Source organism: Pseudochaenichthys georgianus, chromosome 4 (genome assembly GCF_902827115.2).
Source record: "Pseudochaenichthys georgianus chromosome 4, fPseGeo1.2, whole genome shotgun sequence".
Classification (NCBI taxonomy): domain Eukaryota; kingdom Metazoa; phylum Chordata; class Actinopteri; order Perciformes; family Channichthyidae; genus Pseudochaenichthys; species Pseudochaenichthys georgianus.
The window spans coordinates 14339667-14367567 of NC_047506.1; the positions used below are offsets into that span (position 1 = coordinate 14339667).

Genomic DNA, 27901 nt, shown 5'->3' on the forward strand with positions numbered 1-27901 from the left:
TGGTCATGGAAAATGAGGTAAAGGTCATTGAGAAGTCATGGAGAAGTCATTGAAAATCATTGGTGAAAAAGTGTATGAACCCTGTAGAATCTTTGTAATGCATGTGTAGAAAGGTATAATGGAGAAGAAATTAGAAAGAGATTAAAGAACAGAGTAGCATTACAAAAAAAATATTATTATATTAGCTGATCATTATAAAACAAGTTTCTGTAGACATTTATTAATGTGTGCTGTATTCACATTCAGGTGACAACATGCTGACAGCCATTTCTGTGGCCAGGGACTGTGGAATGATTCCTCCCCCAGACACAGTCATCATTGCTGATGCCCTCCCTCCACATGATGGACAGGCCGCCAAGATCACCTGGAGATACGCTGACAAGGCGAGCCAGACATCTCATCTGGAGGTGAGGCTAACAAGAATAAATGTGTCCACATAGTGAATGATAAGTAAACTAAATGACAAAATATGACTTGTGCGAACCAGCATTCTTAATCGATGTTAATACACTCAGGTTGATTCAACTCTAATGTTTTTTGAGGCAACTTTTTAATGATATGTTAACATTTTATGGATCTAATTAATGCTCTATTATACCAACAGGAAGTGAACATCACTCTGGATGATGTGTGCCACATAGATGAGCCCAAAAAACAGGAGCTGTACCACTTTGCCATGAATGGAAAATCCTTTGCCGTCATCTCTGAACATTTCCCTGACATGCTTCAAAAGGTGAGGTCTCTTAAATGAGTCACTTATTCCTTACCTGTAACTGGAGTAGAAATGTTCTAGTTCATGCTGCTGTATGATCTACCTCCATGCTAACTAATACTTCTTTTGATATGATCATGTTTTCTGCGTTGCAGCTGGTGCTACATGGGACAGTGTTTGCAAGAATGGCCCCGGACCAGAAAACTCAACTCATTGAGGCTCTGCAGGGCGTGGAGTGAGTGTTTAGTCCCAACACATGATGTAGAGATGGGAAATACTTTGACAATTCCCCCAAAGTTTAGAGAAGTATTTTATCTACAATAAAACAACTTCATTAAACTTCAGTGGTAGAGTCAGTAGTGTTTCTGTTTATGAAAAGTTGTTAACACTGAGCACAAAGTCACTGTTCTTCTTTATCTGCTCCTAGCTACTTTGTTGGGATGTGTGGAGATGGAGCAAACGACTGTGGGGTGTGTACATTAACTTTAAAAGTAACATTTAATGAGACAATGAGAGTTTGACATTAATTCATTGCTCTGGACATATTTCTCACTTTTCTCATTAGGCTCTGAAGAGGGCTCATGGTGGCATCTCTCTGTCGGAGCTCGAAGCCTCGGTAGCCTCTCCCTTCACCTCGAAGACCCCGAACATCTCCTGTGTCCCCAGCCTCATCAGGTCTGTCTTTCTTTACTTCTTTTTTCACACAATAAATAAAGGGCACAGAAAATATGAATAGGACAGTGGAAACCTCAAAAGCACCAAGATGGACAATATCGTTGTCATTGCATGCTCTTTGGATGGGGTGGTAATGATGCATAGACACTTAATATACTGATTGAAAAGTGCTATTGATTTAGCAGGCAATTATGTTGTTTTAGGTATTCATCTTTAAAATGGATTCAATTCCTATTCTTTAACACAAGAAAACCAACCCATGCTTTTAAAATCCTCCTTATTTGGACCTGTTCATATTGCTGTAAAGGCCTTTTTATGTCAGGTTGTGTTTGTTTAGCCACATGACACAATGTTAGCTTCTATGTTGCACGGAGAGATGACACAGTGTTTGTTTTCCTTTACAGGGAGGGGCGTGCCGCTCTCATTACCTCTTTCTGTGTGTTCAAGTTCATGGCCCTCTACAGCATCATCCAGTACATCAGTGTCACTCTCCTCTACTCTGTACGTAATGCTGCTTCACAATCAATGGTAGGTGAGGGGGGAAAAAAGGAGAAATCCCATCTCTGATCTGTGCTGTTTTTATTTCTTAGATCCTCAGTAACCTTGGAGACTTCCAGTTCCTCTTCATCGATATTGCCATCATCCTTCTTATAGTCTTTACTAGTAAGTATATGGATAAGGTAATGTGTAGTGTGTCTCCCTTTCTTTTTCTTAATCTCCATCTTACTTTCTGCCTCTTCTCCTCACCCACCCTGCGCATCTTCACCTTCAGTGAGTCTGAACCCAGCGTGGCAAGACCTGGTGTCTCGTCGTCCCCCTTCAGGTCTGATCTCAGGGCCTCTGCTGTTCTCTGTGCTGACCCAGATCCTCATCTGCTTGGGCTTCCAGACCATTACATTCCTTTGGGTCCGACAGCAGCCGTGGTACACAGTGTGGACGCCGCTCTCTGAGTGAGTCCATGTACCTCACACAAACAAAAATAACATCAAAACATAAATGTTAGATTTCTGTATTTTAACCACAGCCTGAAAGTGTTATTTGATTGTTCTCAAATTGATCTCCCCTCTCTCCCAGTGCCTGCAACAACTCATCACATATTAACATGTTTGGCCACAACAACACTGAAATTGACGACCACAACATCCAGAACTACGAGAACACCAGCCTCTTTTATGTCTCCTCCTTCCAGTATCTCGTTGTTGCCATCGTTTTCTCAAAGGGCAAACCCTTCAGGCAGCCGAGCTACAAGAATTGTAAGAAACCTACTTCCTATTAAATCTGTCCTAAAATAGTTGCAAAGTTATTGTTATATGTTATAAATGTGTTTGTGCTTGCTATGTGTTCTCTCCTTAGGGCCGTTTGTGCTGTCTGCCTTGACTCTGTATGTTTTTCTGCTGTTCATCATGTTCTACCCTGTAAAAGCCATTGACGAGTTTCTAGAGGTAAGAAGATGTCAAACACAAGAAATATATTGCTTGCTGTACAGTATCTTGTTTTTTCATGGCAAGCTCTATACTCTTTTATAATTATGATATTATATAAAGTCCTACTCTGTAAGTTCATGAAGACACATAAAGCCTTAAAACAAGGCTCCTTGTAAATACTCTCTGATGGTCAGCGTTGGAGTGTTTGTTTTCTGTCTCTGCCTACAGATTGTTTGTGTCCCGTTTGACTGGAGGGTAAAGCTCTTCCTCATCATCTTAGTCAATGCTGCAGTGTCTGTTGTGATGGAGGTAAGACACACACTTCACATGGTTTCTGTTGATGTGTTTTTCTCATGTTCAGCTTTAGTTTTTTCATGCAGTGTGCTCATATTTGTCTCATTTAGCAGACTGCAAGATCAATCTTGTCTTGTGAGAAGAATTTATGTTGTAAGGTGTTCTTGTCTTTAAAGAAACAAACTAAGGTATCTGTAATGGTTAACACTTACAGAACTGCTTAAGATTGTTGGGCTTTTGAAGCAGATTTTGAGCACACGTCTCTGGATAGATGGATGCTCTTTAAGAAAAGAAATTGCTGTGCCACTGCTTTTATAAATGGTGGGTCTGCAACAATAATTGTAGACCTATGTGCAAAAGACAATGCAGAAGATATTAGGAACCAAATGAGCCTCTCCTTTATTCTTTCCCCTGCCCACTGCGCTATTCCATAGACCTTCATCCTTGACATCGTCTTATGGAAGCTTGTGTTCAGCCGAGACAAACAGGGCAGCTTTGGCGTCACTCCTGTTGCCCCGACACCACAGGTTGGGAAAACCAGAGACCTTCTTCCATCGCCCGTTCATTTTCCTCGTGTGTTGTTCCCTCTCTCTGTTCCAACTCCCTTCTCTAAAGTCACAGAGCACACCGTTCTCTAGTACTAACCAAGACGTGCATGTGCGAGACGTCAGTTTCTTTCTGACCTGTCCTCCTGTGACCCTCTGCTGTTCATGGCTTGATAACAGTTGCAGTTTTACTTAATTCTATTCTCCGGCTCTGTGTTTGAGATATACTTCATAACTGCTTTTAAAGACAAATATTCTATTTAAAATAAAGTCAAACTTAATGCTATTTTCAAACTTAGAGCTACTGTAGTTACTGTATTTAAATTGAGATACAAAAGTTTATTAACGCAAAGCATCGGTTTGCAGCTTGATTAAGTAAATGAGTAATGCTCTTGCCACTTTTAGAAACCACCATAAAGCTGCCGTGCTGAAGGCCTTTAACACCTTTAGCAAGCTGGTAAAGGCCGTATTAATCCCATTTGCTGCACTCTTAGTGTACAGTAGGTCTCAAGTACAGTGTTTTTAAAATCCAAGCCGGCTAGCCTTGAATGTCCAATATATAAGCTTAAGGAGAACATCTGTAAAATATGTTGTGAACTCCTTTTTTTGTTTGTTGACCTTTGACTCCATGAGCTTGTTTTTAGGGAGTGGGCTCAGTCATTAAGCCATCTGCTGCCAACTCCTTTAAACTATTATCATGCTGAATTTTATTTGGAATGACCTGCATGCATAAATACTTGTTGCAAGTTATCAGTGTAAAGAAATGTGCCTGTGTTTAACGCAAATGGCTTCTGTCCAGTTAAATATTTTTGCATGCAATGGTTGCATTAGCATGATACTGTCAGATTTGCATTTGTCAGTAAAAGGGTTTTAGAAAACCTGAGCAATAAAATGAAAACAGCTAATGGCATCTCTCATCCCTCCCTTTCCTTCTTTCCCTGCTATTTTTTGTTTTATTTGTTTGTTTATTGGGGTTGTGATATTTTCAGGGTGGTATAGACCTGCGATACTACAAGTGTCTGACCCGGCTTTGCTGCCCGAGCAGGATGACCCCCAAGGCTCGCTACATGCATCTGGCCCAGGAGCTCAGGGTGGACCCCGACTGGCCTCCAAAGCCAACGACAACAACTGAAGCCAAGACCCTCCCAGAAAATGGATCCACCTATCAAATCATGAAAAACTCCTAGCACCCCCCACAGTGTGTACTCTATACATGACCTACAGGAGAAGTGTATGCATATTAGGCGCGTTCAGTGAATGCACCTTTAAATTATTCGAATGAAACCGTCACAGTCAGGTTGCTTGTTGTTCTGGTTCACAGCGACTTCAGTCTAATGCTGGAGTTCATGAGACATTGCTGCAAAAATCTTATGATCGCGCATGACTACAAAACATAGTGTCAGTTCTCTCAACCACTTGCACTCTCTCAGGTCTCTGTTGCTTGTTATTTAAACAGCAGTAACATTAATGTATGTCTCTTTCCTTATTGCAATGTCTGAGCAGGCTGGGTCTAATATAACTTTGACCTTTTCAAGTCGACTTCCAAGTCCACTCCAGAGCTAGCGTCTGACGTGCCATCAAAGAATGTCTGGAACAATGTCTTCATAGCCTTTGAGAATTATCCTAAAAAAACAAGTAGAAGTATAGTATATTTATCAAACGGGTGCTAGGTTGTAATTTGGCCCTCTAAAGTAAGACCTACCATTACCAAAACAGTGATGACTTTATTGGTTGTTTTGAAGTCCACTGTATGTTTTAATTCACAGCAGCCACAACCTCACTTGTTAGGATGTTCACAGTTACCATACTCGGATTGCTACTATGTAGTCGTCTCTTACAGCTAACCTATGTCATTTATATATAGTCATGGAACCATAACCAAAAGGAAAGCTTTTATGCTTACCATGAACCCCCAGGGATACATGAAATTATTAACTTGAGACAAGAAATCATATAGTCAACTCTCACTGTAAGTTGTAGCAGATTTAAATCGGCTTCTGTCAACTTGTTGATCAATTCAAGGTTCAAGGTTCTTTATTGACAAACTAACATAGCTACAGAGTAATTATGTCGTTGAAAATCTTAGGTCACAGGCTTATCCAACAATGCAACACAATAATACAGATAAGCAGACAATATTAAAATATACTATATTAAAAGTAATACAAAAAGAAAAATAGTTAAAAAAATTAAAAATAATTGCACACCTCAGGCATATTCCTATTTAAACACAAAGAATATGTTGATTGCCTCAAGCACCAATGGTCAAGGTTTAAAACGAGTATAGACACTTAAACGGGGAATATCCCAGATTTTTAAGATTTGGAAACTGCACAATATGTCTGAAAATATGGGAGACATTACATTTTTTGTATAAATGTAGTCATTATTCATAATGTTGCATGTCCATAAAATCCTGCTGTTGTATTCGGCCACCTTTTTATTTTAAACCCTCAGACATATAGAACTTGTTCACATTAAAAGTAAGGAACACTTAAAATGGGAAGCCTTTTTCACAAACTTCAGCACGTTATACATCAGATTGATGATTGCAACTAGAAAGTTATGAACCTCAGAAAATAATCTACAGTTGTATTTTTCTTATTCACCCGGAAGTTTCATAAACAGTTAAAACATTTCAGCAAGTAGGATTAGGATATTTTACCTTAAGGAGCTTTGATAAAAATAGTATTATTTAGAACAGTAGAAATGGCAAAAAACATCAGACTATAACAAATGCATACATTTCATTTGCGCTTTTCAAGGAATGTCAATTCAACGGTTCTTATTCTTGAATCTAATAACTGAAGTCTCCACTTCCTCAACTGTACTTTTCTAACAAAGCATGCTAACATATTAAATGTTATCATGTTATACTTGCATACCATTCTAAAAGTAGTTTTTTTCTGCCGCTCCCCTTAGGCCAAACATTTGCCCCATCAGTGGTTTAAATGTGGCATCAGCCAACCTGTCTGTATTTTACTCACATGAGCCACCAGCACGGCTATACACTTTACATTTTGTAATTTTGCATCTATGAGCTATGTCTGGTCATCAGACTGAGACTGAAAACATAACAAGACTCGCATGATGCCACCTTCCTATCGATCGAGTTTAAGACTTGATGATTGCAATACTAGAAATATTACTATAGACACAGCATTACTGTAAGAAGGAGTATTTACATCGACATCTCTTCATCAAATGAATCTGCACAAGAACAGCATGAATTTGGTTGGTTATCATGGATAGTGCACATACATGAGACCATACAAATCTGAGCATCCTACATTTACAAAACTAATGTCAGACTGGCTCAGTAAGCCAGCAGTGCTACTTGTTTTTATTTTCTATAAAAATCACATTTCTTCCTATGGAAGACTGATTAAAAGTGTGGTAGTAAATGAGGACAAAGCATTTTGCATCTCCTCAGTTTGCAGCACATTCAAAAACATCCATGCACCAACAAAAGCTGGTAATGGTGGATTCTGTATTTTACCATATAGATGCAAATTCATGTATTACACATTGTCTACCTGCCTAGAGTTAAGGGCTATTTTTTTATGTTCACTGATTTAACTTTGATGTTGAAAGGGATACTCGCAGAAATCGAGTTGAGTAACAAACATTCACTCCTTGTGCATCTTGAAGGTGGCTGTATTAGTGGTTGCTCATTATTCAATGTAAACTTGACTGTGTACATGTATTTGAAGATTACAATAATGGCACACCAAGCTTAAAAAATGGTTGGAGTTGTTTGAGCAGTTTTAGTTTGCATTTTGCTGCTTGATTCAGCAATTACAATTGGTAGCAATGGAAATGACTGTACTTTAATTGAATTAAAGCTGACCACAGCTACTTCAAGGAGGAGAAAAAGCTTTCAGGGCAACCTTTAAAGCCACAAAATATATTGTTTGATTCTCAAAAAGCACATTTAGGCTGGAGTATCACTTTAAAGCAAAGATGGATCAACAGATTTCCTCAATATCCACAATAACAAGTCTGCGCAGTTCCTTAAAGCCATTGTCTATTGAGATGCTTGTAATATTTATTACAAATGCACATGAAACTTGGGATCCATCATTTTGTATGACGAGCTCAAATGTGTGCTTTTAATTTTCACAGATACATTGTTTAATTGATGAGAGTATTTTGTTATTGGATGTAGTGGGTACATTGTGTGAGGAGGAGTAGATACCTGTGTGTGTGTGTGTGTGTGTGTGTGTGTGTGTGTGTGTGTGTGTGTGTGTGTGTGTGTGTGTGTGTGTATATATATATATATAGTACTATAGATATATATATATATAGTACTATAGATGAAACTGGTAAAAATGCATAACATGGCTCAAATGGACATTCTTGTGCCAATTTGCAGAAAGATTCTGATATGTTGTCAACAACATGGGTTTCTATGCCTCTGGATTATCAGTGGCTTTTCTCAGTTTTATATTTGCGTTCAGGTTTCTTTTTTCTTCTTTTGATACCTACTGAAGCTAAAACTGAATGTTGTATAAAAAAAAGACTACATTTATTGTATTGCAATACGATAGCTATTGATTATTTTTCCAAAGACTTTTAATTACATTTGCATTGCTTATTTAAAAAAAAGAAAATAACGTATAGCTTGTGTTTAGTTCTGTCAAATCTGATTTGTCCAGCAGAAAAGTGGACTTAAAAAGGTGGTGATAATAATAATAATAATAATAATAATAGAGATGTTGGATTCTATCTGTATATATGAGATGTACATTTCTAGTGTGTGCTTACAAGTACAACATATTTAGTTATATCAATGTTTGTTTTTGGATTATCAAAGGGCTGGTGTGTTTTTCTACTATTTTGGTACTGTGTTCAATCAGTTGTCTGTCTACTTTTGATTTGTACTGTCTTTGATTTGTTTCTGTTTAAAATGTTGCTATGGAGTTGCATTAGCTTTATTCTTCCTTTTTTGGGCATGAATTCTGGGCATTTATTTCACAATTGTAAACATTCAATGTGAAGTATTAGAGGGGAACTTAAGTATTGGTTAAAATAGAAAGCAGCACATGTCAACTTTAGAGTTTAATGTTTAAAGAAAGAGTCCTTCGTAGAAACATTTATCTCTGCAGATTTTTTGAAGTACATTTGCGTATCAGTTTTGCTTTTGCTTCCGTTTTCTCTAATTGCTTTGTATACATTTAAGGACCTGACAGGGAATTAAACTGTAATTTCGTGCTTATCAGCACATTCAGAACATCTGACAATCTTGTTAGTTTTCTGTTTGATCATCCAATGAACGTATTTCCTTTTTCTTCTCTAGTATTTTTTTAAAGATCATTTGCATCCATAACATTAAATTGTAATTGGCAAAAAGAATGTGCATTGCTGCTCTACATCAGCTGTCTATTGTAAAAGTTACTATATTGCTGCTAGGGCCTAAATGATTGAGCTGAGTCATAACTGCACCTTCGTACAGACAATTAAACAATTTCATGAGGTGTAAATACTAGTATTGCTTGTGTTCTACGCTACGCCTTTTATTCTGACACAGCAATGGCTTTTATGCTGAAACCTCTACGCTCTTCTAAAGGTACAACATATACCGAATGTTGACAGTTGGCCGCCTACTCGCATCATGTACAGTATTTGAAACAAACCATCAATGGCATTTAGATTGAGTCAGCCACGTATACTGTATAAAGACTCATGTGGATGTTCCCTCAGGGAAATGTGTCTATTTGTAATTATAAAGCAAATAAAAGTTGAAACCCAAACTGAATGAAAACATACTGTTAGTGAAACGTTTTGGTCCATCTGTATGTCCGCTCGTTCCGTACAGTTTATCTAATGTGCTTTCCATTTCCCGCACCTCAACAAGAGGCTAATCTGGGGTATATGTATTTTTTTTATTGGCAGAGATATGTACATTTTTTGAGAATTTTGTACTTAATAATTTATTTTTTATTTATCTTCATTTCTTTCTCCCTGAAGATTGTATTTCAGATTGATCTTGACTTCTTTCTTTTCAATAAATGTTCTCAAAACGGTCTTTAGCCTGTCTACGAGTAATTTGTGTCAAGTGTGCATGAATGGGATATCATTATACTGCAGAAGCAAAGTATGTATTTATTTAAGTGGTGGAATGCAACTTGTCATAATACCATGAAAACACAATATATCATAAAATACCATGAAACACAATATATCATAGCGCCAGCTGACGTGCTGCAAACGGCCCTAAACGTCACATGATGGTTAATGCCTCGGCCCTGAACAGCTGATCTGATATTGCTGTAACACCAGCATACATTGATTGTGTATAAATACACCATTTTCTATTTCATACCATGGGTTGTTTTATTTATGAAATATACAATGAATAAATATAAGTACTTTAGTAACCAAAATGTGATACAGTAAATACTTCATACTGTATATGTTTACACAGTGAGGCACACATAAACAGATTTGTATTTTATTTTTAAATCAAGTCTTTCTAATCCTAATTGTATTGTGGGTTGGAGTGAGGGAGGGAGAGGGGTGAGGTAAATAGAGGAGCGATTTAGTGTGGATGTTTTTTTAGTCCTTTGTAATATGGATTGCTGGAAAACCTGATAAAACAGGAGAAAACCCTATCTGAGCAAAAAGTGAAGCAGGGGGTGATGTAGGAGGAGGGGAAATGGAGGGATGGAGTTACTGTTGTCCAGCCGGAGCTGATTCACCAGTAGACTCCCTTTTCTCCATCGTCTCCTCTGAGGAGTTGTTTCTCGCCTCAGCTTCCTCTCTCCTTGATTTCTTCCTCATCTCCTTCTCTTGCATCTTGCTTAGCATTTTCTGCAAGATGACGTCTCTATCCTCAGTGTCCCTCCTGCGAGAGAAGAAACCTCTCCTCTTGCTCTTCATGTAGGTCTTCCAGAAGTTTATTTTCCTCCATCTTTTTCTCAGACGTCTCTGAGCCAGGTTGTCCCTCTGCTCCTGTACCAGTTTCAGTTGTGTCTTCGTCAAATGAACCTTGGTCTCCCAGCTCTGGTGTTTCTGGGCCAGGTCTTTGGAGAACATCTCCTTCTGCTCCTTCATCTGCTCCTCCTCCAACCGTTTGACTTCCCTCTCCATGCTCTGGTTCTTCTTGGCCGAGTCCTTTTCCTCATCCTCGACCATTTTTTATTTAAACTGAACCTCTTTCAATTCACTCTCCCTGCTCTGGTGTTTCTTGGCTAGGTCGTCCTTCTCCTGAGTCACCTCTTTTAATTTGGTCTCCACCAAATTAAACTTGGTTTCCCAGCTTTCTGATACATTAAATCCTTAATATATCAGAAGGCTGGAGAAAAGATGCATACATTGGATGTCCTGTAAAAGGGAAAGTTTGACACTGACACACATTACATTTGTGAGACATGCAACATGTTGCCTATAAACCAGGTTGCAGACATTTCTTTACATATTTTAATCATTGAAATAGGCAAATGTCTTAAGTTAACATATTTAATCTCAATTATCCACAACAGCTACACCTGTTTATAAATGACATTACATCTGAATGTTATCTGTATTTCAGTTGCAAATGTCCCGACTAACAGGTAGCCCTCAACATTTTGTATTTGTGACCCCCATATGTCCTTCCTTTCTGATGTTACAAACTAAAAGCATCGGCTGACAAGTAAGCCATGATTACCTTAATGTTGGCTACATTTGAGCAAGCACTGCGAACCTAAACATAGGAACTCTTTAATTGATGCATTTTCTGTCAGTGCTGATTTGAATGTAGCACCGTGTACAGGAAGTGGACTGTCAGTCTTGCTGTGTCCTTGTTAGCTTAAGAGCTAACTGGCTTCCATAACAGGCAAGCAAATGTGTATCATTTGGAAAGATGAATTAAGTTGTACATAAAGAGTGAGTTTGAAACAGATTTGTGTTTACCCGCTGTTGCTAACAGCACCATGTTACGTGTCGGGGATAAAGCTGCCTGGTAAGTTCACATTTAATAAAGGAAACTGCAGCTAAAGCTAATTGTGTTAGCTGTGTAGAAGGAAAGACACACAGCTGCTAGCTGGTCATTCTGACAGCTGAGGAGGACAGTGAAGCTAGCTACCTGCTTCGTGTTAATATATGTAGTCTCGCTAACTAGATGCTGATTAACTTCTCCATAATCTATCAGCACCATTACTGATAAGCTAAATGTGCCGCTGTTTATTTAACGCTGCTTAATGTTTGCCAGTTAACCAAGCTAGCTAACCCGGTGTTAGGGTACTGTGGTTAATCTATTGAGTCTACCCACATGTAGATTTACAGACTAATATCTTTTAAGCTGACATGCGTTTATAACGGGTTGTTTAGCTAACATTATAATGGTAATATACCTTGAACTTGATGGATTTTGCAGTGTTATTTAATGTCTATTGGTGACATTACACGTTGTAACTTGGGGTCATCCCTGTGTTTTCACTTACCTATGTTATAAAATAACATTGTAAGGGGTGGATTGCAGTTCAAATAACCAATAATGGATTGTCCATTGACGATTCAAAAATAATTTACAATTTTAAAGATTCATTCAGGTATGGTCCTATTTTAGAAGAGTTAACATCAGTAGGTGTAGGTGGATGATGTTAAAAATATTGACAGAGGGAAACATACATGGAACATGGAATGGAAAACATTGCTGTGAATATAAAACCCTTTTAAATGTGTCCTTAATATATGTCTTATTTGAGGTATATTGAGTAGGGGAACATAGGACCCTGGGAACAAAGATAAGCTCCCTGTTATCAACATTCACTTAACTATGTACTGTATGGCACTTATCAGTTGCTTCTCTCTGTTACAGTATTCCATGGGCTGGTTCAATTCACTACTTTAGGACTGATGATGGCTTACATGCTAGATATTAAGAACTTTTAGTGTATAGTGCTATATTTTGCTAATCCTACAACTGCTACTTCTGTTTTTGTTTCATCAGCAAACACATGTACTAATGATATAAGCTTTAGATTGTCTTGTTCCAAAATATCACAATTCTGTCCTGTAAAATATTCTCTTGAGAGTAGAATTTAATTTAATGTGTGCTCTTTGACGAGTAACTGCCTTGGGATTACTTTTTCGTCTGTGACTATATTTTCAGGGGTTATGATGTTTATGCAATAAGCACATGACGAAGATGAGGTTTGGTCATTTTTGTGTTAATATTTTTGTCATCTCAGCATGGCCTGCAGGAACCTGGTCTCCACCAACATGGGGGTGAGATTTCGGGTGCCGCTGCAGAAGCTGCACCCTCTGTCCCGTGCCATCCACCACCGTTACTCTGGAAACAGCAACCCCCAGCGGCCCCCTCATCGCGCAGCAGCGCGCTACTTTACCTCCATGTCACGGTTGCCCATGCGGCCCCCCAAGCCTCCCCCAGGGTCTGGGGGCCGGGGCCACCAGCAGCAGCGCAACTTCTGGGCGATTCGTCTCGCTGCCCGACTGCTGAAGCTCCGATACATTCTGCTCGGGTCGGCAGTGGGAGGAGGTTATACTGCTAAAAAGGTAAATATTCAGTGTTTCTAATACATTTTTATTTAGTAAGAGAGTTGTAAACCTGTCAAATGAAAAACAGACGGCCTTCACTAGCTGTAATTGCAGTCTGAAACCATCAAAACAAACAATTCATCAATGAAAATAACAAAAGTTTGTAATTTTATCTCCAGACTTATGAGGAGTGGAAGGATATGCTGCCGGATTTTAGTGAATACAACTGGGTCATTCCCGATTTCGTCTGGGAACTGAGTAACCAAATTGATCTTGGTAAGTGTTTCAAGTTTTATCTCACTATTCAAAAACATGTTGTATTTCATGTGTTTTTTTCATTTTAAAGAATCCCTGAGTTTAGTTACAGAACAGAGACCATTTTTGATACATTATACATAAAAAAAAAAACTGCACAACAATGCATTGTGAGATAAGACTGACAAACTTTTAGTGTTTTTTCACTTGCCATATTGTCTCTTGTATCCACAGATAAACTGACCAAAGCTCTACCAGAGATTGAAGAAATAGTCAAACTTCTACCTGACTTCGACAAGATAGGCGAGAACTTCTCTTTCCTCAAAAGCCTCTTGTCCTCGGGTGAGTATACAAAACTATAACATTCTTATTTGACGACATCAAGGTATGTCAGAGAGGTTTCAAATAAAAAAAAAACTATAATTGTAGCCAAGCAAAATTCTCTCTTACATCTGCATTGGTCTCTACTTTTATTTAATATATCTAACAGTACATTTAGATGCCATATGCTTTGCTTATAGTGTGGTATCTGTAATTCACCTACCACAAAGTGGCCTTAGCTGAATGAGATAAAAGAGTTATAAAAATTACTTAACCTGCTTTATCCTCTTCAGTGCTGCTTTTTCTGCAATGGTCTATCTGCCTATGGTTTTGATTGCTAAAATATTCTACAAAGAAGCCTCGTTTACACCATAGAAAGAAAAGTGGTTTCAAAGACAATCGTACAAAATATGACTATAATGTTGCATATAGTCATGTATTCTTATGGGATGTGGTGCACATGGCAGTGCTGTGTAGTTTGCTTTGTATTGCACTGCTGGTTTTGAATGTGCTCTTTGCACAATGACACCCATAGCTGAACTGAATAGAAGAATGGTTGAAAAAAGTATCTACTCATAGCCATGTCAGTTTTTTTTAAGCAATTTGGCTTTTGTTTTTTGTTAAGATTAGTAAACAATGACATATATCCAAAGCTATTAGTTATTATATTTTAATGCCAGTCTTAAGTCAAGTTTTTTTTTTTTTTATTCAGTCAAAAAGGATTTATTCCATAAAGTACGGTAAAAGAAGTGGTAATGTTTTATGTTCTAATGAAACATAGACACATATTTTATTCTGCCTACCAGTTTGGTTTGTGCTTACTCATTTTCTGTGGCTGCTGCACTCGGCAGCTTGATTTGAATACACATCATTTAGCTGTGTCCCTGCTTTGACCACCATCCCTCTGCTTCTGTCTTTTATGATTTTTATCTTGTGTTGTTCTTCCTTTCTCCTCCTCCTCCTCCTCCCCATCCCTCCTGTCCTCCTCCACATTCTTCACAGGTGTGAGTTTGGGTAGTGAAGTCAAAGGAGCTTCTGGTCTGCATCTGTTGTTAGGTGTGTAAACCCAGCACTCTGTAGCACTGCCCCTCTTTTCTCTCTGTCGCTGTTTGGTCACCCCCTTGCCACCAAATTGTCTTGGTTGTGACTTCCTGCTTGCCATGGTTCGGCTGTAAAGGCGGTAGCAGAGCTTCCTCCAGGACGTTGGCTTCCAGGTTGCAGAGCAGTGCTGCTGTCAACAATGACAGTGTTCATGGTTAACACAAGTTCTGTATTCAGTGAAATGTATGACCTGCTGTCACCAGGATGGCGAAAAAGTATTCCTATTAATGCAGACACCCAACTTAACCCTGTGGCTCAACATTTACTGAATCAGAACTCTTTATGTGTCTCTCCTTTCTGAACTCTTTCAAAATTCGTAGAGAACTTGATAAATTAATTTTCCAAACGTCATACATATGCACAAGTACAGTTATATTAGCGTGTTAAATAGTGGCAATGACATGCCATAATAGTACATGTTTCTTCCTGGTCTGAAAAGCACTTAAATGCAGATCCAGTGTGTTTGCATTTAGTTTTCTCCCATCTTCCCTTCTGACTCTTTAACCTGACTGTCCTTGCTGTACTTTGTCCTACTTTTGTGGTTTTTGCCTCCTTTGACTTCCACCCTCTCTCCCCTGGCCTGTATGGGCTGCTCTCTTTTTAATAACGCTCGCATTAACTGTTCTTTGGGGTGAGCTCACCCCAAAGAACAGTCATTTCTACAAAAAACAGTCATTTCTACTCAAATGTTTGGAAAATGCACACAAAATAAATGTTACATAGAACATCAGTTGATGTTTTAACATATCAAGATATTGGAACATGCATATTGTCTTAAATAAAACATAAACATAATAATAATAATAATAAAACCCTAAAATGTGTTGTGGTCCTCTACAGTTGGGGACGGACTATGTTTGTCAAATGTTGACAGACACTTTGCCAGACGGAAACACACCTTTGCTGTGAGTCATACAATCAGCAAAGGTGTGTTCCTGGCTCTTTTGTCTTCAACCTCTCGACCTCACACCCTTTTCATAGCCTAACCTTTCTTATGACTGATTTAAGTTTTCATATTATATATTAAGTGTACTTAATGTTAATTTTTACCATGCAGGTCACAGGCTCTCAAAACACCTGCTTCATTTTGCTAAGCTGAGTTTGCATTTTGCATGGCAATAACAGCATGCCATTTCACATCATGAGAATTTTAGTTTTATTCAAAGTGGGTACACGAAATACAAAATGTCTAACCGTACACCTAAATGTAACCTGCTATAACTATTTTTAAACTTATATTGCTTATTTGTATTTGCTTATCTTCTGTAGACACCCTTTCTTCTTACTCATTACATAACTAGCCATGATTTCTTCAAATAATCTTAAGTAGTATGCTCTATTTAAACATTACTGCTGCAGAAAAATAAATAAATGAATGTCAAAGTATAGTCACTGCAAAATAATTCAAATACTTCAATAATAACAAAATATTATCTTTTGTATCCACTGTTGGTCATTGTCTTTGTGCTTTTATAGTTATTTATTTACATTATATATTGTATATTATATTGTTAGATACATGTTCAGTGCAACATTTTCCAAGAATTTGAAATTGAATCACTCTGGTCTTTATTTCCCTATATTAATGCATGCTTTATATAATAGCTTTCTGCCACCTCTCCATCTTCATTTTCACAAGTAACCTCTTTCTGTGTTGTTGTGTCTCACTGGTAGAAACGACAGGCGATCCTCCACTAAAGGCCACAGATTCTTCTGCTGCAGCCAAGCAGGATGCCAGCGACAAGCAATATAAAAAGGCAAGTTTCTTAAACCTGTGGATACTTATCTTTGCCCTCTGTACTCTGCCACTGCTCCATTTCACTCGGCTTCCTCTGGACCTGGCAACTCTCCACTTCAGTGGCAAGAACGCTGGTCGATTTAATCAAAATCGACTCAAAGCATCATATACACCATTTTAAGTTGCCCTTAAACACAGCTCTAAGTATATTTATATAACCCTATTCAATCACAAAGAGGTTTTAATCAAAATGGCCTATATTGTGTGATGCAGGGAAATAATTTTCCTTTTGAGTGTGTTTTGATTCAATCAGTTCCTCTGAATGGGATTTGAGGTTCACAGGCTGGCAGGCTTTAGTATCATTAAGGTAATGTAAAAATGGTATGGTCATATAGTTTAGGCACACTAATATTTGGGCCTCTATTACTTGACATGCATTGTAACTGTTTCAGAAATGACTTTCATGGAGGCCATTCATTTTGTAGCTTTCAGTTTTGCAGCACATTGTCAGAACTCATCTGTTTTCATCACTGTTATCCTCTCTGCGTCTTGCTCGTCTTGTGTTTTGTTCTTTTCCAGTAAGTGACCCGCTTCAGTGTCCCTCTGTTTTCCTATTATGTTTTCATGCGTTATTTTCTCATTGCATAGTTAGAGTTTTAACGATGAAAGCAAGATGGTTTGACAACAAATATTATGAAGTCTTTCCTCTCCTCCTTCCTGCTTCTCATCTCTAATCATGGTCTCCAACATGAGCACAAACAAGTTGATGTTTCTATTCAAATTACATTGATAACATATTGTATCTGCGTTTCACAGAGCAGAAGGAAGCACAAGCCACTCCAAGTAAAATGATGATGTCATGTTGGGGACTAAAGTAGATTTCACCTGCTGTACTGTACGCTTTGCCCTCATAGAGCTATGTTTCAGCGCTAGCTTTGCTTATTTTAATCATCAAGTTCAGCTTCATCAGGACGATGATGTTCAGAACCACCTAACATCACTGTGTTGTAGCACACACACGTTTCCAATCTCTATTCTATAATCCTGAGTTTAAGTGTAAACGTAGGGTTGTCTGGTAAACATTCATCAGTCCACATTGGTGCTTGATGGCGAAGGAAGAGTCACTGTTGTTGCCTCATGCTGGGAGGTGTGGGTTGTAGTATCAGTCACCTCCTCCACCTTCAGTCCGGCAAAGTTTGGCATCTCCCGTTCGTGTTCGAGAGGGACGGACTTTGTTGGGTGACACTAATGATGGCTGCAAGATTAAAAAAGCCTTGATTCTGTTAAACTTGAGCCTCGACTGAGCCACCATTCTCCAGCTTGAACAGCCATAAAGGGCCAGGTTTCCTTTGTTGTAGCCCATTGATTGGATGCAGCATTAGCTCGTATGGCTGAGCCCAGCGGCTGGTTGTTGTGTTTGTTGCTGCTCCTACATGTCTCTCATTATGACGTACCCCAGCAGGGTCTGCTGGGCGAGCTCATTCTAATTCAGCAGCAGATCCAGCAGCACGAGGAGGAGGTCCGGCGGGCCGCAGCAGCCAATATTGCGTGTCCCCCACCGCCAGAGCCTGCTCCCAGTCCGCCTCCGAAACCCAGCCCCCCTCAACAGAAACGCAAGGTGAAGGTCCCACTCCACTTAGATCCGCCCTCTCCCACCAAAGTCTCCTAAAGGCCACAGCTGCAGAGAAGAAACAGTATTCAAAAAATATACTGTATATATATTCTAGGATCATTTCAATGAACCAGCCGCTTAAGTAACATCAAGCTGAAAATAAGTGTTTAACATCCTCTGTGGTAATGGTTTAACCGATTTGTGCCCGCAACTGGAATTTTAAATTATCATTGGTGAAAGCGTTCTCTGAGCTTGCCTTAACACAATCTGAACACATTTGTTGGCTGAAAAGGTTTCTTTTGAAATCATATAGCCTTTAAACAACTGTGCATTTGTTTTGCTTTTGTGATATTTCATGCCATCTAAACATTTCAAAGTTGTACTCCATACCATATTTCCTAACATTAAACAAATCGGAAAACAAAGCATTTTTATCCTACGAAATATAATCTTTTGGCATTAATGGGTTAAAGGCTGTTGCACCTGTTATAACAACCAACAGCAAGGTGAGAAGTTAAGCCACTGGAGGTTGGAAAACACAAGAGTTTCAGCTGATGTTATGTTGCTCTGGCAATTATATGAATTGAATAAATCTCTTTCATACAATAATTGAGAATCCAAATTGTAGCAGCAGTGCTTTGTTACTCTCTAACACAGGGCATGGTAGACACAACAACATGAACAGCTGCCAAATAATTCATTAACATGAATGCATTCCAGTGCTTTGGCGATGCAATAAATACATTGTCTGTTATGTAGACCACATCGACGGTAACTTCTTTGGACTGAATCCACCACCATAAATCACAACACCCTGACTCGATGTATTTATTGCATTGTTAGTGCATCGGATTGCATTATACACAGGTGATCGTGTCTAGCCCTGTTATTAAAGCAATGTTAAATATATTTTTACTTTGTATATCTCATATTATAATATTTGTAGTGCAGGCAAATTGGCCTTTCAATACTATATAGTGTGTCCCCTACAACATCCAACAGTAGCCTCCATGTATCACCCCATAGTGTCAGGCTAAGCGTCGGTTGTGGAGAAGGCATGCTTGCTCCTCCATAGCTTGGTCCCAGCAGCCCAGTGACGTAGCTCAGTCTCACTCTCATGCACATGGACGGATAATCATCAGAAGCCCTCCATGAATGTACGGACACACTGCAATGCATGGAGTGGAGTGGAGACCAGCTGCATGGTGTGAGCTGCTTTTGTTGAAGATGCCATGAATGCACCCAGCTGTGTGATATCATTTGAGATTTGATTACGAGGTAGATGCTTCGAGCTTATGAGCAGTTTGTTTTAATGTCTAAATAAGTGTCTTATTTATGGAGTTTCAAAAAACAATTTAATCTTGCTGGCAAATATTGCTAAAAAGAAAATGACAGCACATTCTTAATGTACAAAATAGTTAACAGTAGTTTTGTAGTCTTTTAAAATTCCCTTTCTTCTGCTGCCAATCCCATTTGTTCATGTTTGCTGTGTCTCCTGCTTTCTGTCCTGTCTCTCATTCTAACAATTTGCTTGAAGTCTAACAAAATACACAATCAAAGGAGGTTTGCCTAATCCAGAGAAATCAATATGTAATGACAAAATGATTTTGATATTTAAATCGGCTGTGTTTCAGGGCTCTCTGATGATTTGTGCCCGTTTGGTAATAATAGCTTGTTGATCGCACCAAAGGAATACCAGAATGATTAGTGTTTGCCTGAGATCTGTGTTGTGTTCCTCTCTTTATGCAATAATGTGATTGTTAACTCTGGTTCTTTCTGTAATACAGTGTGCGCATAATGAACCTTCGTGGTGCTGGTGGGATTTCATGCTTGCACAGTGAGAGCACGGGGAGCCCTTATTGTTCAAAACTAAAAGAAAACATTAACTCAATTTGTTGCTGTTCTTTTTTCTATCTTTTCTACTTTAACCTCTAGCCATCAGACAAAGAAAAGTTCGACCAACTTCAAGAAGAACTGCTCCGTACCCAGGTACAGTAGATTCTGTGTTACTTTGATTAACTCTTATCTTTTAGTTGGAACAGAGGAATGTTTGTAATTGTGGGATTCATTGTACCTGATTGTGGTTTATCCCGTAGCTTAAATATCAACGCATGCTGGAGAGACTGGAGAAGGAGAATAAAGAGTTACGGAAAGTGGTGCTGCAAAAAGATGATAAGGGGATCCACCAAAGGAAAGTGAAGGTGGGTTGCCCATGTGAACATTAAAGTGTCCCTTTTCCTGATTGGGATTACGTTATTAAACTTATATTAAAATGTTTTAGATTCGTTGGGTCTGTTTTACTGCTGTTTGCTGTCTCTTATATTAGTTTAGATAATTCTTGACGTCACTGTCACTCTGGATAAAGTAAGAACACTGTACATTTACAAATCCATAATATGTGTTGCCATTGTGTCCCCTCGTGTAGAAATCTCTTATCGACTTGTATTCTGAAGTCCTGGACATCTTGTCAGACTACGATGCCAACTACAACACTCAGGACCATCTACCCAGGGTAAGGAGCATGTACTTCTACTGCTCATAGGAAATTAGCTTTTTTTAATCAAAGACACAAAGGTATATTTAGTCTGTCCTTTATACCCTCTTCTGTCCTTTGTCTGCCTACTATGTGTAATATATCATCCATTTCCTCCTCTTGTGTGTCAGGTGGTGGTGGTCGGGGATCAGAGTGCTGGAAAGACGAGCGTGCTGGAGATGATCGCTCAGGCCAGGATCTTCCCCCGGGGCTCAGGAGAGATGATGACACGCTCTCCCGTCAAGGTGTGTAGGACAAACCTGGCTGATGTTTGTGTAGTCTTTACTCTGAAATGAATACGAGTTATAAGATGATATAATTAGAACCATTGTGAGCCAGAATCGATGTATTTTTTAAGAGGAAAAAGTACAGTTCTGATGGAGTTACTTTTTAGGTAACACTCAGCGAAGGCCCCCACCACGTGGCCATGTTTAAGGACAGTGGCCGAGAGTTTGACCTTACCAAGGAGGACGACGTAAGTCTTGAATTCCATCCAACTTTTATGATTATTTCAGCTCCTTCTTACTAGTTATACATTGTTACATCTGGTGTGTCCTGCTCTGCCTTGCAGCTGGCTGCTCTGAGGCACGAGATTGAGCTGAGGATGAGGAAGAGTGTGAAGGCGGGACAGACTGTCAGCTGTGAGGTGAGATGTAATGCCTCCATTTAGAAAACAAAGCTCTTACTTGCCTATTTGAGTCTCTTATGCTTCATGGAAATTGATGTTTATTTTTTGCATGACAGACAATATCCTTGAGTGTCAAAGGCCCGGGCATCCAGAGGATGGTGCTTGTTGACCTACCAGGAGTCATCAGCGTGAGTATACATTATTACATTCACAAGGATGGGAATGTTTACACATTTCCTTCGCTGTATACTTTCAGTCATTTTTACAATTTGTTCCTAAAAGTTTTATATAATGTATGCAGGATATCCACTTCAGATACTTAACGACCTTGTAATGTTTAAGCTTTGTAATATTAAAGCTATTAGACCAAACTTGTCTTTATTAATACAAATGCAATGTTTGAAAGGTTTTTTAATCATATTTCAAATGTGTCTCTCTCAGACTGTAACTGCAGGCATGGCGGCAGATACTAAGGACACTATCTTCAGCATCAGCAGGGCCTACATGCAGAACCCCAATGCGATCATCCTCTGTATACAGGGTGGGCCATGAGTATAATTCAGTAACAGCAATCAGAGCTTGGAGCCACAGAGGCTTGAGTCATGTTTGGCAAATAAGAGCATTGTATATTAAATGAAATCCCACACTGATTTAACACAGACACGCGTCTTTGGCGTGTAGATCACTATCATACCTCCTGTGCTCCCCTTGTCTCCCTCCAGATGGCAGTGTGGATGCAGAGAGGAGCATCGTAACGGACTTGGTCAGCCAGATGGACCCCCAGGGGAAGAGGACCATCTTTGTTCTGACCAAGGTGGACTTGGCTGAGAAGAACCTGGCCAGCCCCAACAGAGTAAGAGGCTTAACTATCCCCAAAATACAAAGCAGCAACAATGTTTCTTATAAATGTAAAGGATTATATCTGCCCACTATACCTTGGCACTTATAAATGCTACTTGTAATGTTTACTTGCTTTGTCTTCTATCATAAAAAGGATCAACAATGCCACAGTTCAGTCAATGTATAGAAGTCATAAAAATCAATCATAATTGTTGTCATCCATAGTTGAATAGCATTAGTATTGCAGAAATAGTGAGTAAATGAGTTGCATTTGTAGATTTCAAAACAGTTGCAAACTGATGAATAAAGTGCCTGCGATATGCAGCTGCTCCACAAGAGGGAGCTCGGCACCTTTATTTGAACTCGTTGGCCCCTCAAAGAGCTGATGTTAGGGAAACGTGTGCAGAGTAGACTGATGTAAGAATTTAATTCCTCCGTTTACATTTTTATTTCAGATCCAGCAAATAGTGGAAGGGAAGCTGTTTCCAATGAAGGCCCTGGGCTACTTTGCAGTGGTGACAGGAAAAGGTAACATGTTGTCCTGAGTTATCCATCATGCTACATTTAATATCCCAATATGTAATGAGGATTTTCAGGTCATGGTTACGTCTGAACTTGGTTTCAATTGCACACCGACTATGATTATCATGGAGCAAGTTGCAGGTTAATTTGTTTCACAGCATATCGTTAAACTGTTTTGTAAGAGCGTTTGTACCCACTTTAACCTGAATTATGTAGCACTTGTACCATAATGACATATATTTACATATTCTGAATGAGACCACGCATTAACTGAATAGTGATTTACTCACACCTTGTTGTGCTGTCTTCCTGTGTGCTGCAGGGAGCAGTGGTGAAAGCATCGACTCCATTAAAGATTACGAGGAAGATTTCTTCCAGAACTCCAGATTACTAAAGTAGGTCCCATGTGATCCACCAAATATCAATGCTTCATCGAAGGAATTCATTTAAAACGGACAATTAATATATGTATGCAACTAGGGACGGCATGCTGAAGGCCCACCAGGTGACCACGAAGAACTTGAGTCTGGCCGTCTCTGACTGCTTCTGGAAGATGGTCAGAGAGTCTGTGGAGCAGCAGGCGGACGTCTTCAAAGGTAGGACTTCACTTACAGGACTAGCCCTCTCACAAGGCTTGATTGATTTATACTGTATTCCTTATTATTTGTGTTACCGAGTGAATGTTAATATTCAATGTATTTTACAGTCCCTGGCATGTTTAAACTTTAACTGTACAGGGAACAGGTGCTCCTTCTCCTCTTCTCTTCTCCCAGCGCCTTGTACCTTACTCTGCCCGCCCTGCCACACTTTCCCACTCTTTCAGACCTGACTTCCAACTGCAATTAGTCTAGACAATCTCAAACCCATTGCGAACAGCACAGGAGATTTATGGCGGTGAGACTACAGTTCCCATAGGCCCATTGTGTGGCGTATCGATCCATATCCCATCAAATCACAAACAGCCGGCCTCCGTCCTCTATGCTTGGCGCCACTGTGGCCCCTCAAACCGGCAATTAGCCTAATCCCCATTGTGCATAGGGAGCTGTGAAGAGGGACAGTGGTCCTGGTGTATGTTTGTCTGTGTGCATGCATACAAAGTGAACTTACACTCTGACTGTTTGTTGATAAAGAGTGTGTGTGATTAAACCCATCCCCTCTCCTCACGAGGGACCAGTTAAGACGGCGAGTGTGCAAAGTCCTCACCCACTTCTTTTAAAGGATAGGCACCATTTGCAGTCTGAAAGCTGCCTTTATATCATACTTGGATCAAACAAAACAGGCCCTGTCCCTGTGTGGACATTGCCTCTTGAATATAGAGAATTCATTTTTGATGAAGCTGAACATCAGATGTGAACAATAGAAATGTGCACGATAGAAATGATCTTCCAGACATTTAAATAACAAATCAGATATTTTAAGGGAGATTTTTGAGTGGCCAGGTTAGCTTTATGATAACACTATTTATGTTCAATTACCATTTACATTTTGTAAATATGAAAAGTTTGTCCATTCTGAGAAAGGTTTGTTTCATCAAATTCACCGTCTCTTCCAATCCCAGCATCTCGCTTCAACCTGGAGACAGAGTGGAAGAACAACTACCCTCGCCTGAGAGAGCTGGACAGGGTGAGAGACACCTCACATTTATAATGCTCCTAACTAGAGGCTCAGCAAAAGCCACATTATTGGTATTGTGGCCCTGTGTTGAAAAATCTAAAGATATAAAACCAAACAATATATTAAAACTGTTCAAGCTTTTCAAAATGTGACCGTAACAATTCCTTTCTGTTCTTTTGCAGAATGAACTATTCGAAAAGGCCAAAAATGAAATTTTGGATGAAGTCATTAGTTTGAGTCAAGTGACCCCACAACACTGGTAAGTCAATGATAAGCTAATATCTAATGTTCATTTTGTGTGCTCATTATCATTTCAAATACAGGTACAACTATTTATTATAACAAACGTTCTATTTGTATATAATCATTTTAGCACTGTCACTATTAATGTTTTATCTACTCTATATAGGATATTTATCTTAATTAGATGCACCCTATTTAGGACTGAATGGTGTTAAACCTGGCCTTTGCTGAAAGTCTAGGACTAAACCAGACACGAGTACAGAGCTATTTCTAGAGCAAACTGCGGGTCTTTATCTCTGGGGTCATTTATCTTTGCATGAATATATAGTTATACCTCACCCCCGATGAGGAAAACCTTGCTAAATGAGATGTATGCATGGTGTTGGGACCATCCCCAGTGTGTGTGTGCCATCAGTTTCCCAGATCAATACTCTGATGAATGGCCGATGGAGGGGAACAGGGGTGGCCCTGTTAACCAGCCAGCCAACACTATTGGAGATAACGCTTATTGACAGTGAGGAGTGCTAGCCGGAACAAAAGGGGCGCCTAATGAAATATGAGTGTCGTTTATGATAAATGAGAGAGGCACAGCCATGGTCTGCTCTCAGGAGGACTTTGGTTAGGGTTTTGTTCCATTGTCACGCTCCCCTGGAGAGAAAGAGCGAGAGTGTGGAGGCTGTTGGCTGCTAACAGGGTCACACTGGAGCTGGAGTGGAATCTACAGTCAAGTGTAATTGCAGCAGCACTGACTTCACAAGTGAAAGCAGCTCATAAGAACAATCCTTCACTCATTGTTCTTACCCGACCGGGTCACTGGACTGGACACCTGGAACCAACTTTGTTACAAACACACTTGCTTGCTAGATATGTCTCAAATATAAATCTGAAAATAATCATGATTCTATGGTATGAGAGTCAACAAAAGCTAGAGGTAGATATCTTCCTTCTCCAAGTCGAAATGTGCCCTTATTTGACATGTTCTCTTCCAGGGAGGCCATCTTGCAGAAGAAGATGTGGGAACGTGTCTCCACTCATGTGATTGAGAACATCTACCTGCCTGCAGCCCAAACGATGGATTCGGGTACCTTTAACACCACTGTTGACATCAAGCTCAAGCAGTGGACAGACAAGCAGCTTCCATACAAAGCACTGGAGGTAACGGCTTACATTATGATCATTATGGTATTCAAAAGGTTATTTCTAAATCATTTGCCATTTTACTGATTATCACATTGTTAGAATAAGCATTGCCTGTACTTGTTGTTCCTTAATATATATATTGGGTCCATCTACTAGCCACAGAGAACAGAAATGTAAGAAATATTCAATCAGGCACTGGCCTTGTGGTAATATGAGCCTCCTCTTTCCCCTCTATACTTGGCCTCCCGTTAGGTTGCCTGGGAGACCCTGCAGGAGGAGTTTGCCCGCTTTATGGCAGAATACAAAGGCAAAGACCAAGACGACATTTTTGACAAGCTGAAGGAGGCTGTGAAGGACGAGAGCATCAAGAGGCACAAGTGGAATGAGAGGGCCATGGACAGCCTGGTAAACACACCGTAAATCCACTCGGAGCACACAGGTCGATTTAACATCTCCTAAAGCAGACATTTCATCATCAATAAAATGCAGAAATTGATCAAGCAAAGACGACCCATCAATACCAATTATTTGAACTTCTGGTACGGGACAAAATACCAGTGTTAATTTGTATTTATGAATGATCTTACTACATATGTTTTGTCTACAAAACAATATATATTCTTCACATTCTGAAATGTATTTAAAAAAACTAAAAACGTTTTACTTTCATGGACAAAAAAGACGAGACTAAATATGATGGATTATTATAAAAAAAATTCAATGCAGCACATTTTTGTTATGTTAGCAGTACTCGGAGTGACTTACCCACTTTAATTCAAGTTAACAAAATCAACAGCAAGACTTAGGCTATGGAAATGATCTGATGAATTAACAAGACTAAAATGTCCACAATTGTTGTATTACTTAAACCACCAAAAGAGTGATGGTGTCTTTGACGAAGGTGATTCTTAAATCACCAGACTTGTAGTCAACTAAACTTAACTTGGAAAAAGCAGGAGGGGATTGACTTAATACGATAAAAAACGTATTAGGAAATGTGACATTTGACTAAAACACCATGAAACAAAACATACGCATTAGCAATTACTTTGAAGCTGAACATGTGTTTTATTTTCTCCTTTGTATGTGTGTGCATCAGAGGGTGATCCAGCACAATGCCCTGGAAGACCGCTCCATCACAGACAAGCCCCAGTGGGATGCAGCCATCATGTTCATGGAGGAAACCCTGCATTCACGCCTCAAAGACAGTATGTTGGCCATGATGGCTTCATACAGTGTCACCTAGCCAACATTAGACTCATTGTCTTAAACAACTTATACACCTGTTCTATTGGCTTATGTTGTTTTGAAGATCAGTTGACTAAGTATAACACAGTTTCACATCAGTGAGTAGAATTGTTGAAGTAGCAGCCACGTTCAGCATCTTCTCCACCTGGCTGGCCCTATTTAAATATTTCCTCCATTAGACTACAAGGTTAGCGTTCAAACATAGTCATGTCAGATCCATGTCAATTACAGAATGAATTATTACGCTTGCTGCGGCACATTGTAGTAAACTGTTAACAAGTCACAGACACACATGTTACAAGAGAACGGCTTGTGAGACATGGTCATACTTATGTAACATCTTGACATACGATCTCATGTTTGTTTGAAATAATGTGGATAGAAGGCGCTGCTAATGGAGGTAGCTTACTCCCAATAAACATAGCAATCTCTTTTAATGTCTTTTCTTTCTCTTTTCTTCACATTTCTTCTTGTAGCTGATTCAGTTATCAGAGATATGGTGGGTCCAGGCTGGACGCAGAGATGGATGAACTGGACGAGTCGCACTCCAGATCAGGTCAGAGTCCGAGGGGTCTCTCCAAATTCCAGGTTGTTAAATTTTTACCACAAGGCCTTTAGAAAGATTGTGAGGCATATGTAAAACTTTTATAATACCAGTTATAAAACAGGTAGTTTAAATCAAGTAATCCTTTTCGTTGAGCTATCCCTAATTACACACAGGACGGGGAATAATCCTCAATATCTTAAAACCCATTCACCATCTCAAGGACGGAGCTCACTTCCTTTTCGTTTAACCTTGCAGCACGTTCGTAATGAAACAAAAAACGAGCTGGAGCGCCTGCTGAAGCTCCACGATGAACACACAGCGTACTTGGCCAACGACGAGGTCACCACAGTGAGGAAGAACCTGGAGGCACGATCTGTGGAAGTCGACCCTGTGCTGGTGAGATTTTTTAGGTAGTGGGCGAATAGT

The 27901-nt window shown here is 39.4% G+C and overlaps 2 protein-coding genes across 8 annotated transcripts in view; both read left to right on the plus strand.

Moving 5' to 3' along the window:
• Positions 1-9682, plus strand: part of atp13a3 (ATPase 13A3) — a 44597-nt gene extending 34915 nt beyond the window's left edge. For 2 of the 4 annotated variants that reach the window (XM_034081064.2, XM_071202880.1), the window contains exons 22-34: positions 247-407; positions 605-733; positions 868-947; positions 1140-1182; positions 1278-1387; positions 1792-1888; positions 1978-2050; positions 2160-2337; positions 2462-2640; positions 2741-2829; positions 3040-3120; positions 3540-3632; positions 4640-9682. In XM_034081064.2, coding sequence (XP_033936955.1) covers positions 247-407; positions 605-733; positions 868-947; positions 1140-1182; positions 1278-1387; positions 1792-1888; positions 1978-2050; positions 2160-2337; positions 2462-2640; positions 2741-2829; positions 3040-3120; positions 3540-3632; positions 4640-4837 — 1511 coding nt within the window. In that variant the 3' untranslated portion in view covers positions 4838-9682. Of the gene's footprint in view, positions 1-246; positions 408-604; positions 734-867; positions 948-1139; positions 1183-1277; positions 1388-1791; positions 1889-1977; positions 2051-2159; positions 2338-2461; positions 2641-2740; positions 2830-3039; positions 3121-3539; positions 4556-4639 lie in introns of those variants that run through there. The other 2 variants (XM_071202881.1, XM_034081065.2) reach the window with 2 other exon arrangements.
• Positions 9683-11409: 1727 nt separating this feature from the next.
• opa1 (OPA1 mitochondrial dynamin like GTPase) overlaps positions 11410-27901 on the plus strand; it is a 39142-nt gene continuing 22650 nt past the window's right edge. The window contains exons 1-26 of one of the 4 annotated variants that reach the window (XM_034080849.2): positions 11410-11595; positions 12827-13151; positions 13313-13409; positions 13623-13730; positions 14712-14765; positions 16485-16567; positions 18011-18166; positions 20096-20149; positions 20257-20361; positions 20586-20672; positions 20825-20938; positions 21088-21168; positions 21265-21339; positions 21438-21509; positions 21763-21862; positions 22044-22174; positions 22617-22689; positions 23006-23078; positions 23164-23279; positions 24242-24306; positions 24480-24556; positions 25530-25695; positions 25933-26085; positions 26780-26888; positions 27405-27484; positions 27731-27871. In XM_034080849.2, coding sequence (XP_033936740.1) covers positions 11567-11595; positions 12827-13151; positions 13313-13409; positions 13623-13730; positions 14712-14765; positions 16485-16567; positions 18011-18166; positions 20096-20149; positions 20257-20361; positions 20586-20672; positions 20825-20938; positions 21088-21168; positions 21265-21339; positions 21438-21509; positions 21763-21862; positions 22044-22174; positions 22617-22689; positions 23006-23078; positions 23164-23279; positions 24242-24306; positions 24480-24556; positions 25530-25695; positions 25933-26085; positions 26780-26888; positions 27405-27484; positions 27731-27871 — 2724 coding nt within the window. In that variant the 5' untranslated portion in view covers positions 11410-11566. The remainder of the gene's footprint in view (positions 11596-12826; positions 13152-13312; positions 13410-13622; positions 13731-14711; positions 14766-16484; positions 16568-18010; positions 18167-20095; positions 20150-20256; positions 20362-20585; positions 20673-20824; positions 20939-21087; positions 21169-21264; positions 21340-21437; positions 21510-21762; positions 21863-22043; positions 22175-22616; positions 22690-23005; positions 23079-23163; positions 23280-24241; positions 24307-24479; positions 24557-25529; positions 25696-25932; positions 26086-26779; positions 26889-27404; positions 27485-27730; positions 27872-27901) is intronic. The other 3 variants (XM_034080851.2, XM_034080850.2, XM_034080852.2) reach the window with 3 other exon arrangements.